At 36.6% G+C, this 13,280-nt stretch overlaps 1 protein-coding gene across 1 annotated transcript in view; it reads left to right on the top strand.

Moving 5' to 3' along the window:
- The window catches only part of LOC107552040 (runt-related transcription factor 2-like), a 72,451-nt gene extending 60,068 nt beyond the window's left edge, over window positions 1–12,383 (top strand). The window contains exon 9 of the mRNA XM_016233844.1: window positions 9,764–12,383. Within this exon, the coding sequence (XP_016089330.1) occupies window positions 9,764–10,260 (497 nt within the window). The 3' untranslated portion in view covers window positions 10,261–12,383. The remainder of the gene's footprint in view (window positions 1–9,763) is intronic.
- The last annotated feature ends 897 nt before the right edge of the window (window positions 12,384–13,280 follow it).

Genomic DNA, 13,280 nt, shown 5'->3' with positions numbered 1-13,280 from the left:
AATCACACCCAAACACATCTTTGAGGATGCTGTTGTGCAGATGTTGACTGGAGTCGTCTCATTTATCATGCTCACAGATCCGCGGCAGGCGCAGGCCTCTCCACCCTGGGCCTACGAGCAACCGTACACTCCTTACCTGAGCCAAATGACATCTCCCTCCATCCACTCCACCACCCCGCTGTCCTCCACCCGCGCCACGGGCCTGCCCACCATCAGCGACGTGCCAAGACGCCTCTCAGGTAAACTAACACCTTATAGAAAGTCCAATCACAGACAAGAGCTCTATTATCTCAAACGCTTCAGCAATGAGACTAAGACAATATCTCAAACTGTGCTCAGATTTGATACTTCAATTCTCAACAAGTTCTCCCAAGATCAAATCCACCTTCATTTTATGCACTACTGGCCAAAAGTTTGGAATAAAAATGATTTTTTAAAGATGTTTTTAAAAGAGGGTTCTTCTTACCAAGGGTGCATTTATTTGATTAAACTCACAATAAATACAGTAAAATTGTGACATATTATTATAATTTAAAATAACTTTTCCATTTTAAAATATTTACAAATGGAATTTATTCCTGTGATCAAAGCTGAATTTTCAGCATCATTACTCCAGTCTTCAGTGTCACATGATCTTCAGAAATCATTCTAATATGCTGTTTTGCTGCTCACTTATGATTACAACTCAATTATTAAAAATGGTTCTTATTATTATCAATGCTGAAAACAGCTTATTATATTTTGTTAATGATTATGTGATCAATAACAACATTTATTTGAAATAGAAATCTTTTTTTTTTATCTAACCCCAAACTTTTTACTGTTATAAATACAGTCTTGGTGAGCACAAGAGACCTCTTTCAAAAACATGTTGTCTATTTCTTTTTTTCCAAGTATTTTATTTTTAATTTTCCTATATTGTTTATATAATTGTCCTATATTATTTCCTAAAATTTAGTTTTAGTTTTTGAGTCAAAACTGATATCTAAATTCAAGTTGAAATCAACATTTTTCAGGCTGTTTTAGCAACCATCTGTCATATAGATTCATTTTTATTACCCAATCAATTAAAGATAAATCTAATCAAGCCCCGCCCTATTTTTATGCATTGAACATCCTGTTTCACTCAGACAGATGTGGGATTACAGAAGTAAAGTGAGTTTTTCACTTGTTTTTCACAACTGAGCTATAAAGAGCAACCTCTGAGCAATTAGATTCTCCTCTGGCTCATATCGCTTTCTCTGCCAACCACTCATTTCAGAAATGTGGGAAATGGAGTGTCTCAACGTGCCTGTATTTACTTTCTTAGCTGATCGTGTTAGCTGTGAACATTTGTCCAAACACTCATTCGCTGAAGTCGAATCAAAGCATTTTTCCAGCGTTAACTTTCTGCTTTGTAAGCGTTTGTTACGTCGCCCGTGGGCAAATGGCTTCCAAGCAATAGCACCTTTAAAAATAAAGAGCATTTGAAAGAATATCTCCCCTAACCCCCGTCCTCTCCGATGGAGTCTTTGAACTCAACTCTCTTTTGAAATGGCTTGAAAAGGAACAATAAAACAGACTAGAGTTTCTGCCTCACGGACCTCAAAAGGTAAACGGGTAGTTGGTACATAACACGTCTATTGGATTTTATAACAGAATTTATTTGAATGCTGGGAAAGTGTATGTCATAACTTCTGTAACTGATCACTATTTCTCTATTTATCTCTTTAATGTTCTTTTATTTATACAATTGTATTTTCGTTTTTATTTTAAATGATCACGCATTGTAACAAATACATTTTTAAAATATTGCAAATATATATATTGAGCATTTATATCAAATAATAAATTTTATAAAAATATATTTTAAATATTTATATTATTTTATTTTATTTATACTACTTTATTTGTATTTTTTGTCCTAAAAGTTAAAAAATAAAATTATATAAACAAAGAGTGAAAAATTTAAGGGGGTCTGAATACTTTCCGTACCCACTGTATATACATGCATTTTTAAAATGCACAAATATTGAATTTTTTATATTTATATTTAAAGCTATTGAGTGAAAACAAATGAAAAAGTAGTATAAATAAAATAAAATATTAAAGAGATCAAATAAATAAATACTTGCATGCACAATTTTAATATATATACTGTATATACACACATTGCATGCACAATAATTTATTATATTTCAATCATCATTTTTTTTTCATCCATACTAGATCATTTTAAATGACAAATGCATTTTTAAAACATACAAATATTCCACATACACTCTTAAAAATAAAGGTGCTTCAAAAGGTTCTTCAAGCGATGCCATAGATGCCATTCAGTCAAAGGTTCTTTAAAGAAGCATCTCTTTCTTACCTTTTTATAATCTGAAGAACCTTCTTTCGCCACAAAGAAGCTTTTGTGAAACAGCAAGGTTCTTCAGATGTTAAAGGTTTATATATATAGTGGGTACGGAAAGTATTCAGACCCCTTAAATTTTTCACGATGCAACAAGTTTTTCACATCTGGATTTGGGGATCCTCTGCCATTCTTCCTTGCAGATCCTCTCCAGTTCTGTCAGGTTGGATGGTAAACGTTGGTGGACAGCCATTTTTAGGTCTCTCCAGAGTTGCTCAATTTGGTTTAAGTCAGGGCTCTGGCTGGGCCATTCAAGAACAGTCACAGAGTTGTTGTGAAGCCACTCCTTCGTTATTTTAGCTGTGTGCTTAGGGTCATTGTCTTGTTGGAAGGTAAACCTTCGGCCCTGTCTGAGGTCCTGAGCACTCTGGAGAAGGTTTTCGTTTAGGATATCCCTGTACTTGGCCGCATTCATCTTTCCCTTGATTGCAACCAGTCGTCCTGTCCCTGCAGCTGAAAAACACCCCCACAGCATGATGCTGCCACCACCATGCTTCACTGTTGGGACTGTATTGGACAGGTGATGAGCAGTGCCTGGTTTTCTCCACACATACCGCTTAGAATTAAGGCCAAAAAGTTCTATCTTGGCCTCATCCGACCAGATAATCTTATTTCTCACCATCTTGGAGTCCTTCAGGTGTTTTTTCATGTGTCTTGCACTGAGGAGAGGCTTCTGTCGGGCCACTCTGCCATAAAGCCCCGACTGGTGGAGGGCTGCAGTGATGGTTGACTTTCTACAACTTTCTCCCATCTCCCGACTGCATCTCTGGAGCTCAGCCACAGTGATCTTTGGGTTCTTCTTTACCTCTCTCACCAAGGCTCTTCTCCCCCGATAGCTCAGTTTGGCCAGACGGCCAGCTCTGGGAAGGGTTCTGGTCATCCCAAACGTCTTCCATTTATGGATTATGGAGGCCACTGTGCTCTTGGGAACCTTAAGTGCAGCAGACATTTTTTTGTAGCCTTGGCCAGATCTGTGCCTTGCCACAATTCTGTCTCTGAGCTCTTCAGGCAGTTCCTTTGACCTCATGATTCTCATTTGCTGTGACATGCACTGTGAGCTGTAAGGTCTTATATAGACAGGTGTGTGGCTTTCCTAATCAAGTCCAATCAGTATAATCAAACACAGTTGGACTCAAATGAAGGTGTAGAACCATCTCAAGGATTATCAGAAGAAATGGACAGCACCTGAGTTACATATACGAGTGTCACAGCAAAGGGTCTGAATACTTAGGACCATGTGATATTTCAGTTTTTCTTTTTTAATAAATCTGCAAAAATGTCAACAATTCTGTGTTTTTCTGTCAATATGGGGTGCTGTGTGTACATTAATGAGGAAAAAAATTAACTTAAATGATTTTAGCAAATGGCTGCAATATAACAAAGAGTGAAAAATTTAAGGGGGTCTGAATACTTTCCGTACCCACTGTATATACATGCATTTTTAAAATGCACAAATATTGAATTTTTTATATTTATATTTAAAGCTATTGAGTGAAAACAAATGAAAAAGTAGTATAAATAAAATAAAATATTAAATAGATCAAATAAATAAATACTTGCATGCACAATTTTAATATATATACTGTATATACACACATTGCATGCACAATAATTTATTATATATTTCAATCATCATTTTTTTTTTCATCCATACTAGATCATTTTAAATGACAAATGCATTTTTAAAACATACAAATATTCCACATACACTCTTAAAAATAAAGGTGCTTCAAAAGGTTCTTCAAGCGATGCCATAGATGCCATTCAGTCAAAGGTTCTTTAAAGAAGCATCTCTTTCTTACCTTTTTATAATCTGAAGAACCTTCTTTCGCCACAAAGAAGCTTTTGTGAAACAGCAAGGTTCTTCAGATGTTAAAGGTTCTTTATGGAACCATTTAGACGAAAAGGTTCTTCTATGGCATAGTGAAGCACCTTTATTTTTAAGAGTGTAGCATTTAAATTCACATGCATTCATAACGGTTGCATGAACAATAATTACAAGAGAATGTTGTTTAAAATAGGTTTAGATGGGGTTTTAAAAAGCAATTCTCGTCAACTACCCAAAAAGCTCTCGAGTCCAAAGCCTAGGAAGAGCTTGCTGTGACCGTGCCTTTATTAATGAAATAGGCACCAGATTGCGGTCCACCCGCCCTTTGGGGTTCGTTTTTTAACACACAGCGTGGACGTTTTCTTTAATACACCTGTTTGAATCTCCGCCAGGTTGGTTTTTGAACTTTTTTTTTTTGGCTCCCCACCCTAACTGTTTTCTTTGAGCCTGGAGCGAATGTGAAAGTTTAAATGGCTTCTTGGTGTGGCTGCTTTTTGAACCCCGGCCAGCTGCCTCGTTGGGTTTGATTAGTTTAGATTTCACCCGGCTTTCATCTTGGAGATGTCAGCCTTTGTTCTTTCCTCAAAGAGACACACGCACCTCTTGGTCCTAACGCCCCCTATTCTTCCTCGGAGCGCCGCTGAATGGCTCGGTCTCCAGAAGACATCGCACCCTCTGCAGCTGCTTGCGTGACTGTTCTTCTCCACCGTGGGCTTGAGTTACACCTCTCAGCCAGAGACCTGGTGACTGATAATGACGCAGATGAAGGCATGCATAATATTACACAGAGAGCGATGAATTATCAGAGCGGGATACTGGAGGACCGTATTCAACTTTGATTTTTCCTTTTGTGGAAGTCTGTTTAAGGAGGCTGGTTTAAAAGCATGTTTGGTGGACTCAATGATGGTATCAAGTCTGAATATCTCAGTACTTTGATATATGCAATAACACAGAATGCATATACAAATCAAATGTATACCTTGATAAAAAAGTGGCTTTGGATAAAGACATCTTCCAAATCTTCATCTAAGGATCTTCAGAGAATACCATGGTACATATTCACAAAACATGGTACTTTGATACATACCATAATGTGTCATGGTATTTAAAAAATACCATGTTGTATGTCCATAAAACCATGGTATTTTGATATATACCAAGATACCGAATACAAAAAAGTACTTTAGCAGTACCATGATTTTGAATGAAGTCATCAAGGCTTCATTGATTTGATCAAAGTAAAATACAGTAATACTGTGAAATATTACTATTTAAAATAACTAGAAAAATATAAATCTTTTTTAACATTATGAATGTCTTTACTGTTACTTTTGATCAATTTAATGCATCCTTAGTGAATAAAAGTATCCATTTAAAAAAAAGAAAAAATCTTACTGACCCCAAAACACCATGATACATCTTTGTTAGTGGCTTCTGTACCTCTTAATGTGCTCTTAAAGTAAGCAGGCAGTCTTGTAGCAGGCAACCTGAGGTCAAAGGTTGCAAGATCACACTGATGATAGGTCACAGCTTGAGCCATCATGATCCTCTTGGTTTCTAGCCTTGAGCTTCAGCTACTAGACCACACCATCCCTGTAATACAAAGTGATTGATGTCATATTAAGTTTAGCCAAAAAGGGTCTGGCAAGAGCCGATAGCATAATGGGTTCATTCTCGTGAATGTCTGCAGCGAGGAGCGATGTTTAATGGTGATTGAAGGTTGTATATGTGAATTTCTGTCATTGTTTTGGAAATGTGACTTGGGTCTCCTCTCTTCTGCACTGTCTCCCTGAAGTGTCTTTTTTGTTTGGTTTGAAATGTCAAGAGTTGATCATGGGGAGAGACAATCTGCTCATAATTGGCCACACATGTTCTGTAAAGTTTGCCGAACTGTCACTCATAAAGCGGCGCTCATGGACGACACGCGACCGCTCCTAAACCAGCAGACAAGCTGACGGGAAAGACATAAAAAAACCTACTTTACCTCAGCAACAGGGTGAGAAGAAGGATGAGACGTGATTAGACCAGAGACTTTGTTTGAAGTGAAGGAAAGAAAAGGAAAAATGGACAAAGGGGAAACAGAAAGGAAAAGATACTTGGTTTATTTGAATTCAAAGAAAAACATGAAGATTGGAAAAGGGAAAGGAATGGAAAAACAGACAGAAAAAGATTTTAGTTTGAAGTGAAAGGAAAGAAAAGGGGGAATTGAAGTGAGGAAGAGTCAGGAAAGAGGAAATGGAAAGAAAAGGAAAGGAAAGCTTGCCAGAAAAGGGGGAACTAGAAATTGGAAAGGAAATAGGAAATACACAGGAAAATATTCTGGTTTGTTTTAAGTTGTCACGAATTCGGTCCATGGACTTCCGTTTATTCACCACCAGAGGTCACCCTTTCCATTACATTGACTCTCGCACAACACAAACTGTTGCATAGCACCCCGGACTACATATCCCATCATTCTTTGCACGATTTGCACACTGCACTGATTGCACTCATTGCACACAGCTGTTTCTAATCACCTCACTCACTATATAACACCCACTCTAACGACCTTTCTCTGCTGAGTATTGTTTAGCCTGTTCCCCGTTCCGAGTCTCCATGTTGTCCTTGTTTTGCCTTGCCTGTTTTTGCGGTTTCTGATCTTTGCCTGTTTTCCTGGATTTCTCCCTCTCGTCTTGCCCCTGTGATTCTGTCTGCCGATCGGTGACCTACGCTAGCCCTAGGACTATTCTTGTGTTTTTGCCCGCCATATACCTGTTTGCCAGTGTTCGACCCTGCCTGTTATACCACGTCTCTTTAAATAAAGCTTGCAGATGGATCCACACGTCTCACGTCTCGTCAGCCCTGTTACATAAGTAAAGAAAAGGGGAAATTATATGGTAAGAAACAGGAAGTAAAAGACTTCAGTTTGTTTGAAGTAAAGGGAAGAAAAGGGTCAAATAACCTGGGAAAGGTTAGGAAAGGGGAAATGGAAAGGAAAAGGAGTTTTAGTTTGTCTGAAAGAAGTAAAGGAAAGAAAAAGGGAAATGATCAGGAAGGGGAAAAGAGTTTTAGTTACATGGGAATTGGAGAGACAAGGAGAATCATTTTGGTTGGTTTGAAGAAAATGAAAAAGGAAAATGGAAATTGGACTGGAAAACGGAAACAGAAAGAGGAAAAAATGGTTTAATTGAAGTAGCGTAATGGCAAAGGAAAGAGGAAATAGTTAAAATCAGAGAAATGAAAAGTAAAAGGTTTCGATTTGAAGCAAAGCAAAGAAAATAGGAAAGGGGAAGTGGAAAGGAAAAGAGTTTGGGTTTGTATGAAGTAAAGAAATGTGGGAATGGGAAAAGAACGCGAGTTGAGAGGATTTTACTTTTTTGTGAACTAAAGGAAATAAAATGGGTAACTGAAATGGGAAAGGTCATGAAAGGGGAAATAGAAAGGAAGAGAAAAGAGTTTGGGTTTGTTTGGAAGAAAGAAAAGGAAAAGAAAGGGGAAATGCAATGGAAAGGAAAAGAGGAGAGGAGTTTGGGATTGTTTGTTTATAGCCTTTAATTTAGCAGGCGGCTCCATTTGAAAAGCAGATCATGATGAATGCAGAGTGCAAAAACAGACAGATGTGGAGATGATAAGACGTTCCTCTGGGATTCTCTCTCCTGGGGTTCTGGGAGTCACAGCCCATTAGTGGTTTATAATTTAAAAACATCTTGTGGTTCTAAGAGAGAAGATCGGCCCTTCTCTTTGGCTAATCGCAGACATGCCACCACATCTGAGACTGCTCATTATGCATCCTGTGGAAACTGATTTTCCTCTAAACGTTTCCATGTGCGCTCCCAGTTTATTCCGACATTTCTCTTTGATATTCATATAAATGCGAGGATGCGTGTGTTTGCGCATGTGAGCGTGAACGCACACGACGCGTTTGCATACAAACCCCCGGACAACCTTCAGCAAACGCCGCTCAAGAAACAAACAGCCAGAAGCCAAACTCACAATCTTTCAGCAGCACGTCAGCGCCTTTTGACAAGTTCGTTTGCATATTGATCTTTTATGGCCCGGTGACATTTTTGCAGCATTAGTCTTCATCTTGACCTTGAATCAACCCAAGCATTGTGTAATTCAGGTTGCAAACAAACATTTAATTCAAGTTTATGTTTTGCTAGAGTAATTAAACCGCTGACATGTGAGATGAGCCAGTTTCTCTTGTCGGTCGGTTAATATTTATTGTAGTTTCCTTGATTAAAATTCCTCAGACTGAGCTTGTAAAGAGAATCTGTTCATGTGGAGGCACAAACAGGATCAATGAGCAACAATATGAACTTTTTTCTTGCACTTTGAAGTGTGATTGTGACGCGTTCGTGGCTTGGGCGTTCAAACACTCACTCGTATAATAACAAAGACAAAACTGTTTTCACTCTAATCAAATTGTTTGGGAGAGCATCTTCATATTTACTTCCATTATTTTTCACATTCATTATTTGGAAGAGAAATGCAGATAAAGTTGCATGCGCTTCATTCTTCACAAGCTTCTTTTGAGTTTATAAAGGGGAGTTTTGTGTTGACAGGCTAGTTAGTTTAAGCTGTATGCTAATTAAGTTTGACAGCGCCCTCTTCTGTCTGATTTAACAATGTTCCTTTATTCATTTCAGTCTCAATTGATGTGGAAGTCATTATATTTATCTTGAGAGCATGCATCTAGTTCAAAAACAATGTAGGGTGTCACAGGCCAGCTAATAAATAAATACAACTGAGTTGAAAAGAGTTAAGGTGACCCAGCAGCATTTTGCAAAACGAAATATTTAACTACAAAAAATATGATAGTATAAATAACCCATATAGACTGAAATAAACAAATCCATTTTAAAACTGAATGTTATATGCAATGGGGCCCAAAAGTATAGTATGTAACTTTTTTTAGGCTTAAAAAATAGATACAAAGAAAATGTAGAATGTAAAATGAAAATATGTCAGATTCTGCACTTTTTCCAACATGATAGATAAGTAAAATAAAGTTAAAATGCACAATTGTTCGTTAACACAATGAAAACTTTAATGGAAAATGTATCTATAAACATCAGATTATATCATTGATTTATATAATCAGAGCATTTATCTTATACAAAAACAATGAGTAAAATTAACATTATGTTGTACTGTAATAATCAATATGTTGTACCTTTTTAACCCTAATTTTCCTGATAGTTTTCGTACCATATAAATGCTCTGATTATATAAATAATAATAATAATTCATAATAATTCATGCATTTAGCAGACACTTTTATCCAAAGCGACTTAGAGTGCATTCAGGCTATACATTTTTTACCAGTATGTAAATAAATAAAATAAATGATAAAAAAGTATTAAATTATTATTATAAATAAATAAATGATATAACAGAAATAGTACTGAAAAGTATATAGCAATTAAAAAAAATGCACAAAAAAGCATTTTCACTATAGTGCACCCCAGACTTTTGAACCGCACTGAAAGAAGACATGCTCAAAACTTTTTCTTGATTTAAATATCACTAAAAAAGCTGTTCTTTTTTCTCTCCACCAGGTACGTCGGATCTCAGTCCGTTCTCGGCCGATCCGCGGCAGTTTGAACGCCAATTTCCCGGTTTGTCCTCCCTCACAGATTCCCGTTTCCCCAGTCCCCGAATGCACTATCCCGCGACCTTCACATACACCCCTACACCGGTCACCTCGGGCATGTCTTTGGGCATGTCCAGCACCACCCACTACCACACCTACCTGCCTCCGCCGTACCCCGGCTCCACCCAGAACCAAAGTGGGCCCTTCCAGACCAGCAGCACGCCGTACCTCTACTACGGCGCCTCGTCCGGCTCGTACCAGTTCTCAATGGTGCCAGGCGGAGATCGATCCCCCTCCAGGATGCTGCCGCCTTGCACTAGCGCGTCCACTGGCAGCACCCTCATCAACCCCAACCTGCCCAATCAGGCGGACGGAGGCGAGGCGGACGGCAGCCACAGCAGCTCGCCAACTATTCTCAACTCCAGCGGCAGGATGGACGAGTCCGTTTGGAGACCATATTGAGACGGTCTGGTCGAACGAGACCTCAATGCAGCACTGTTAGCCTTAAAGACCAAGAGCGAGAGATAATTGCTTGAAAGAATCATCGGATTAGAAGCACAAACTCATTGGTACTCATTGGTACTCACTGGTACTCATTGGTACAACATTGAATGGTTGCAGTGTATTTTTATGACTACACTGAGGTTTTTTTCTATAAAACAGATGACCCTTACAGGGAATGATATACGTCATTAAGGTGCGATCATATTAGCAATATTTAAGCTAAATTTTGCAGAGCAACGGTAAATGTGAACGCACCTTTAGTCTAATTCATCTGACATTCCACTTCATCAGTGATATAACCTATAATGCAAGTCACTGAAATTAAAGGAATAGTTCAGCCAAAAATGAAAATACATTCACCTTCATGTCGTTCCAAACCCGTAGGACTTTCTTTCTTCTGCAGAACACAAAACGAGATGCTGATGCTGCACATTTAGATACAACAAAAGTGTACTGTCACTGTCATGCCTGGTGTTTGGGGCTTTTAAACTCCGAAAAGCACCAACAAAGTGACTTGTGAGCTCATTCAATAGCTTTGTGCAAAGAACAGACCTATATTTAAGAGTAAACGATGCCAGAACGTTTATTTTTGGATGAACTATCCCTTTTTCTGTCCTTGAGTAAACGTTCATTGCAATAGGAATGCATCCACACTATTGGCGCAGAATATTTTTATACTAACTCGGTAAATTTAGCATTTCTTAACACTGAAAGCAATTGTTTTTTTTATTTATGCGTGCTAGAAGTCAGCTATTTGAAACAGTACTGGCTAATTCCCTCTGATTATTTTAATTTATGTATGAAATGGTAGCAAACAGTACTGATTCGAGAAGCAATATAAGCCATATAAACTTTAAATTATGCAATGTGTTTAGAGGGACAAAATTTAAGACGTTTGATTTTTGGGACATCTATTAATAACTTAATGAAATATTTACTCGTTTTGTAATTTAAATGCTTTGTTATTATTATTGTTATTGTAAAGCAACCAAAAAGAAAATCCAATGATACGTAAGCAATGAAGGAAGGACATTTCATTGTAAGACTATATCCACAATTAAACGTTTGTGGATTTTTCTCAGAATAAATTCTCAGTCAGAAACGTTACATATTAAGACATCCAGAAATGTTTTAGAGTGAGTACATCTGAGTAAGTAACGTCTATAACAAAAACGATCAATAAATGTACAAAGGTATGTTACGAGAGTTGACGTGCTGCACTCTCCACTTGTTTGATTTTGGTATCCGATGTTTGTCTAGTTAATTTATTTTAGATTTATTTTTTATTTAATGTTTTTCGGTGACTACAAGAACGACCAAACTCTTGCAGCAGTGGCCTAAACCTTTGCATCTTCAGATACAGACATGATCAAATCTCACGCATGCACTTGCAATAATAAAACGGCCAGTTTCCGTCTCTTGTGCAGATATGAAACCAATACGATCGTCAGCCTTCTGTTCTATAACTGGATGGTTAACTGCACTTTGTAGGTTAGTTAAACACTATGCAAACTGTACTACAACAATCAAACTCAGAAATGTCTCTTTGCTGTGTGCTAAGGTTCTTGAGGTACAATATAATCAAGTACTTTTACTGGCATGTTAGACAACAGAATCTTTGGGCTGCAAGACATTTTACTGAACGGACAATCAAATAGAGTAGCCTAAATTACACAATGGATGTTTACCAGAAAAGTTTATCATCTCCATTTCTAGAATTTATTTATTGGTCAGCAATCCATAATGAGTTGGGATGAAGTTATCACTGACAAGAGAACTCCTGCAAATATGCTACCAATTTTTAAACAATTATATTTGCAATAATGCAATTTTCTTTACACTTTGTAGTTGGCGTCTTTGAAGAATATTGTGTATGTTTTTGGATTCAACAACAAGTGGTACTTGATAGAATGTTTGTCCAAATGTAAGTTAATAGGCTGCTGGCAGCGCCCTTCTGAAACAATCGTCACTTGTCTTTTTATTTCTATTTTTGTTTAGAACAAAGCACTTCTTCTTTTAAAGGGATGTAAAACAAATGAAGCCTAAATGGCAAAAACAAAAACACAAATGCATGTCCGGGTTATATTTTACTCAAGAAGTTACATTTAGCATGAAGAAAATAAATCCTTTCAGGATTATAATTTTTTTCCAATTCAGAAAAACTACTTTAATGTGAAAAATCTTATTCCAAATCATAGTGAAACAGTAATGATAATATAAATACTTTTAATAAATGTAAATATTAGTGCTGTCAAACGATTAATCGCGATTAATCGCATCCCAAATAAAAGTTTTTGTTTGCATAATATATGTCTGTGTTCTGTGTATATTTATTATGTATATATATATATATATATATATATATATACACACATACAGTATATATTTTGAAAATATTTACGTCTATATTTATATTCATATAATTTATATTATAAATAAATATATTTAATACATAAACATAGCGTATTTTTCTGAAATATATACATGCATTTGTGAACTTTAACCTGTTTGTATGGGACTAACAATCCAGTAGAAAATGGTGAGATTTTTGAGCATTTCTGATGATTGTATCATTTGTCTTTGAGAATAAAAATGGCTTTTTGTTATAACTCACTGTTTTGTTTTTTCATTTCATTAATGGGGGAAATATGATGATTATATTGACTGTATGTACCACTGTTAAAATAAGCAGTTTGATAAACACAAATGTGCAATCTGGTTAACTTAATGCATGAATTAACCACTTAAGGTAGGAACAGATCAAATTAGTTTTCAATGGTTTTGTAAAAAAAAAAAAAAAATGCATATTTTTATTAACACATGAATTTGTCTTTTTCTAATGACACTATGCATGAAAGAGTTAATTATATAAACCAAATATTAAACGATATAAAAATATATAACTGTAAATTTACTTTCAACCCCTTTTCAAAAATAAAAAGTCTTGCAATCGTGATTGACTTCATTAAAAACACCTC

This window comes from Sinocyclocheilus grahami, unplaced genomic scaffold (genome assembly GCF_001515645.1).
Source record: "Sinocyclocheilus grahami isolate Dianchi unplaced genomic scaffold, SAMN03320097.WGS_v1.1 scaffold440.1, whole genome shotgun sequence".
Taxonomy (NCBI): Eukaryota; Metazoa; Chordata; class Actinopteri; order Cypriniformes; family Cyprinidae; genus Sinocyclocheilus; species Sinocyclocheilus grahami.
The sequence above is the reverse complement of the archived record's forward strand: the minus strand, read 5'-3'. Positions and strand labels throughout refer to the sequence as shown.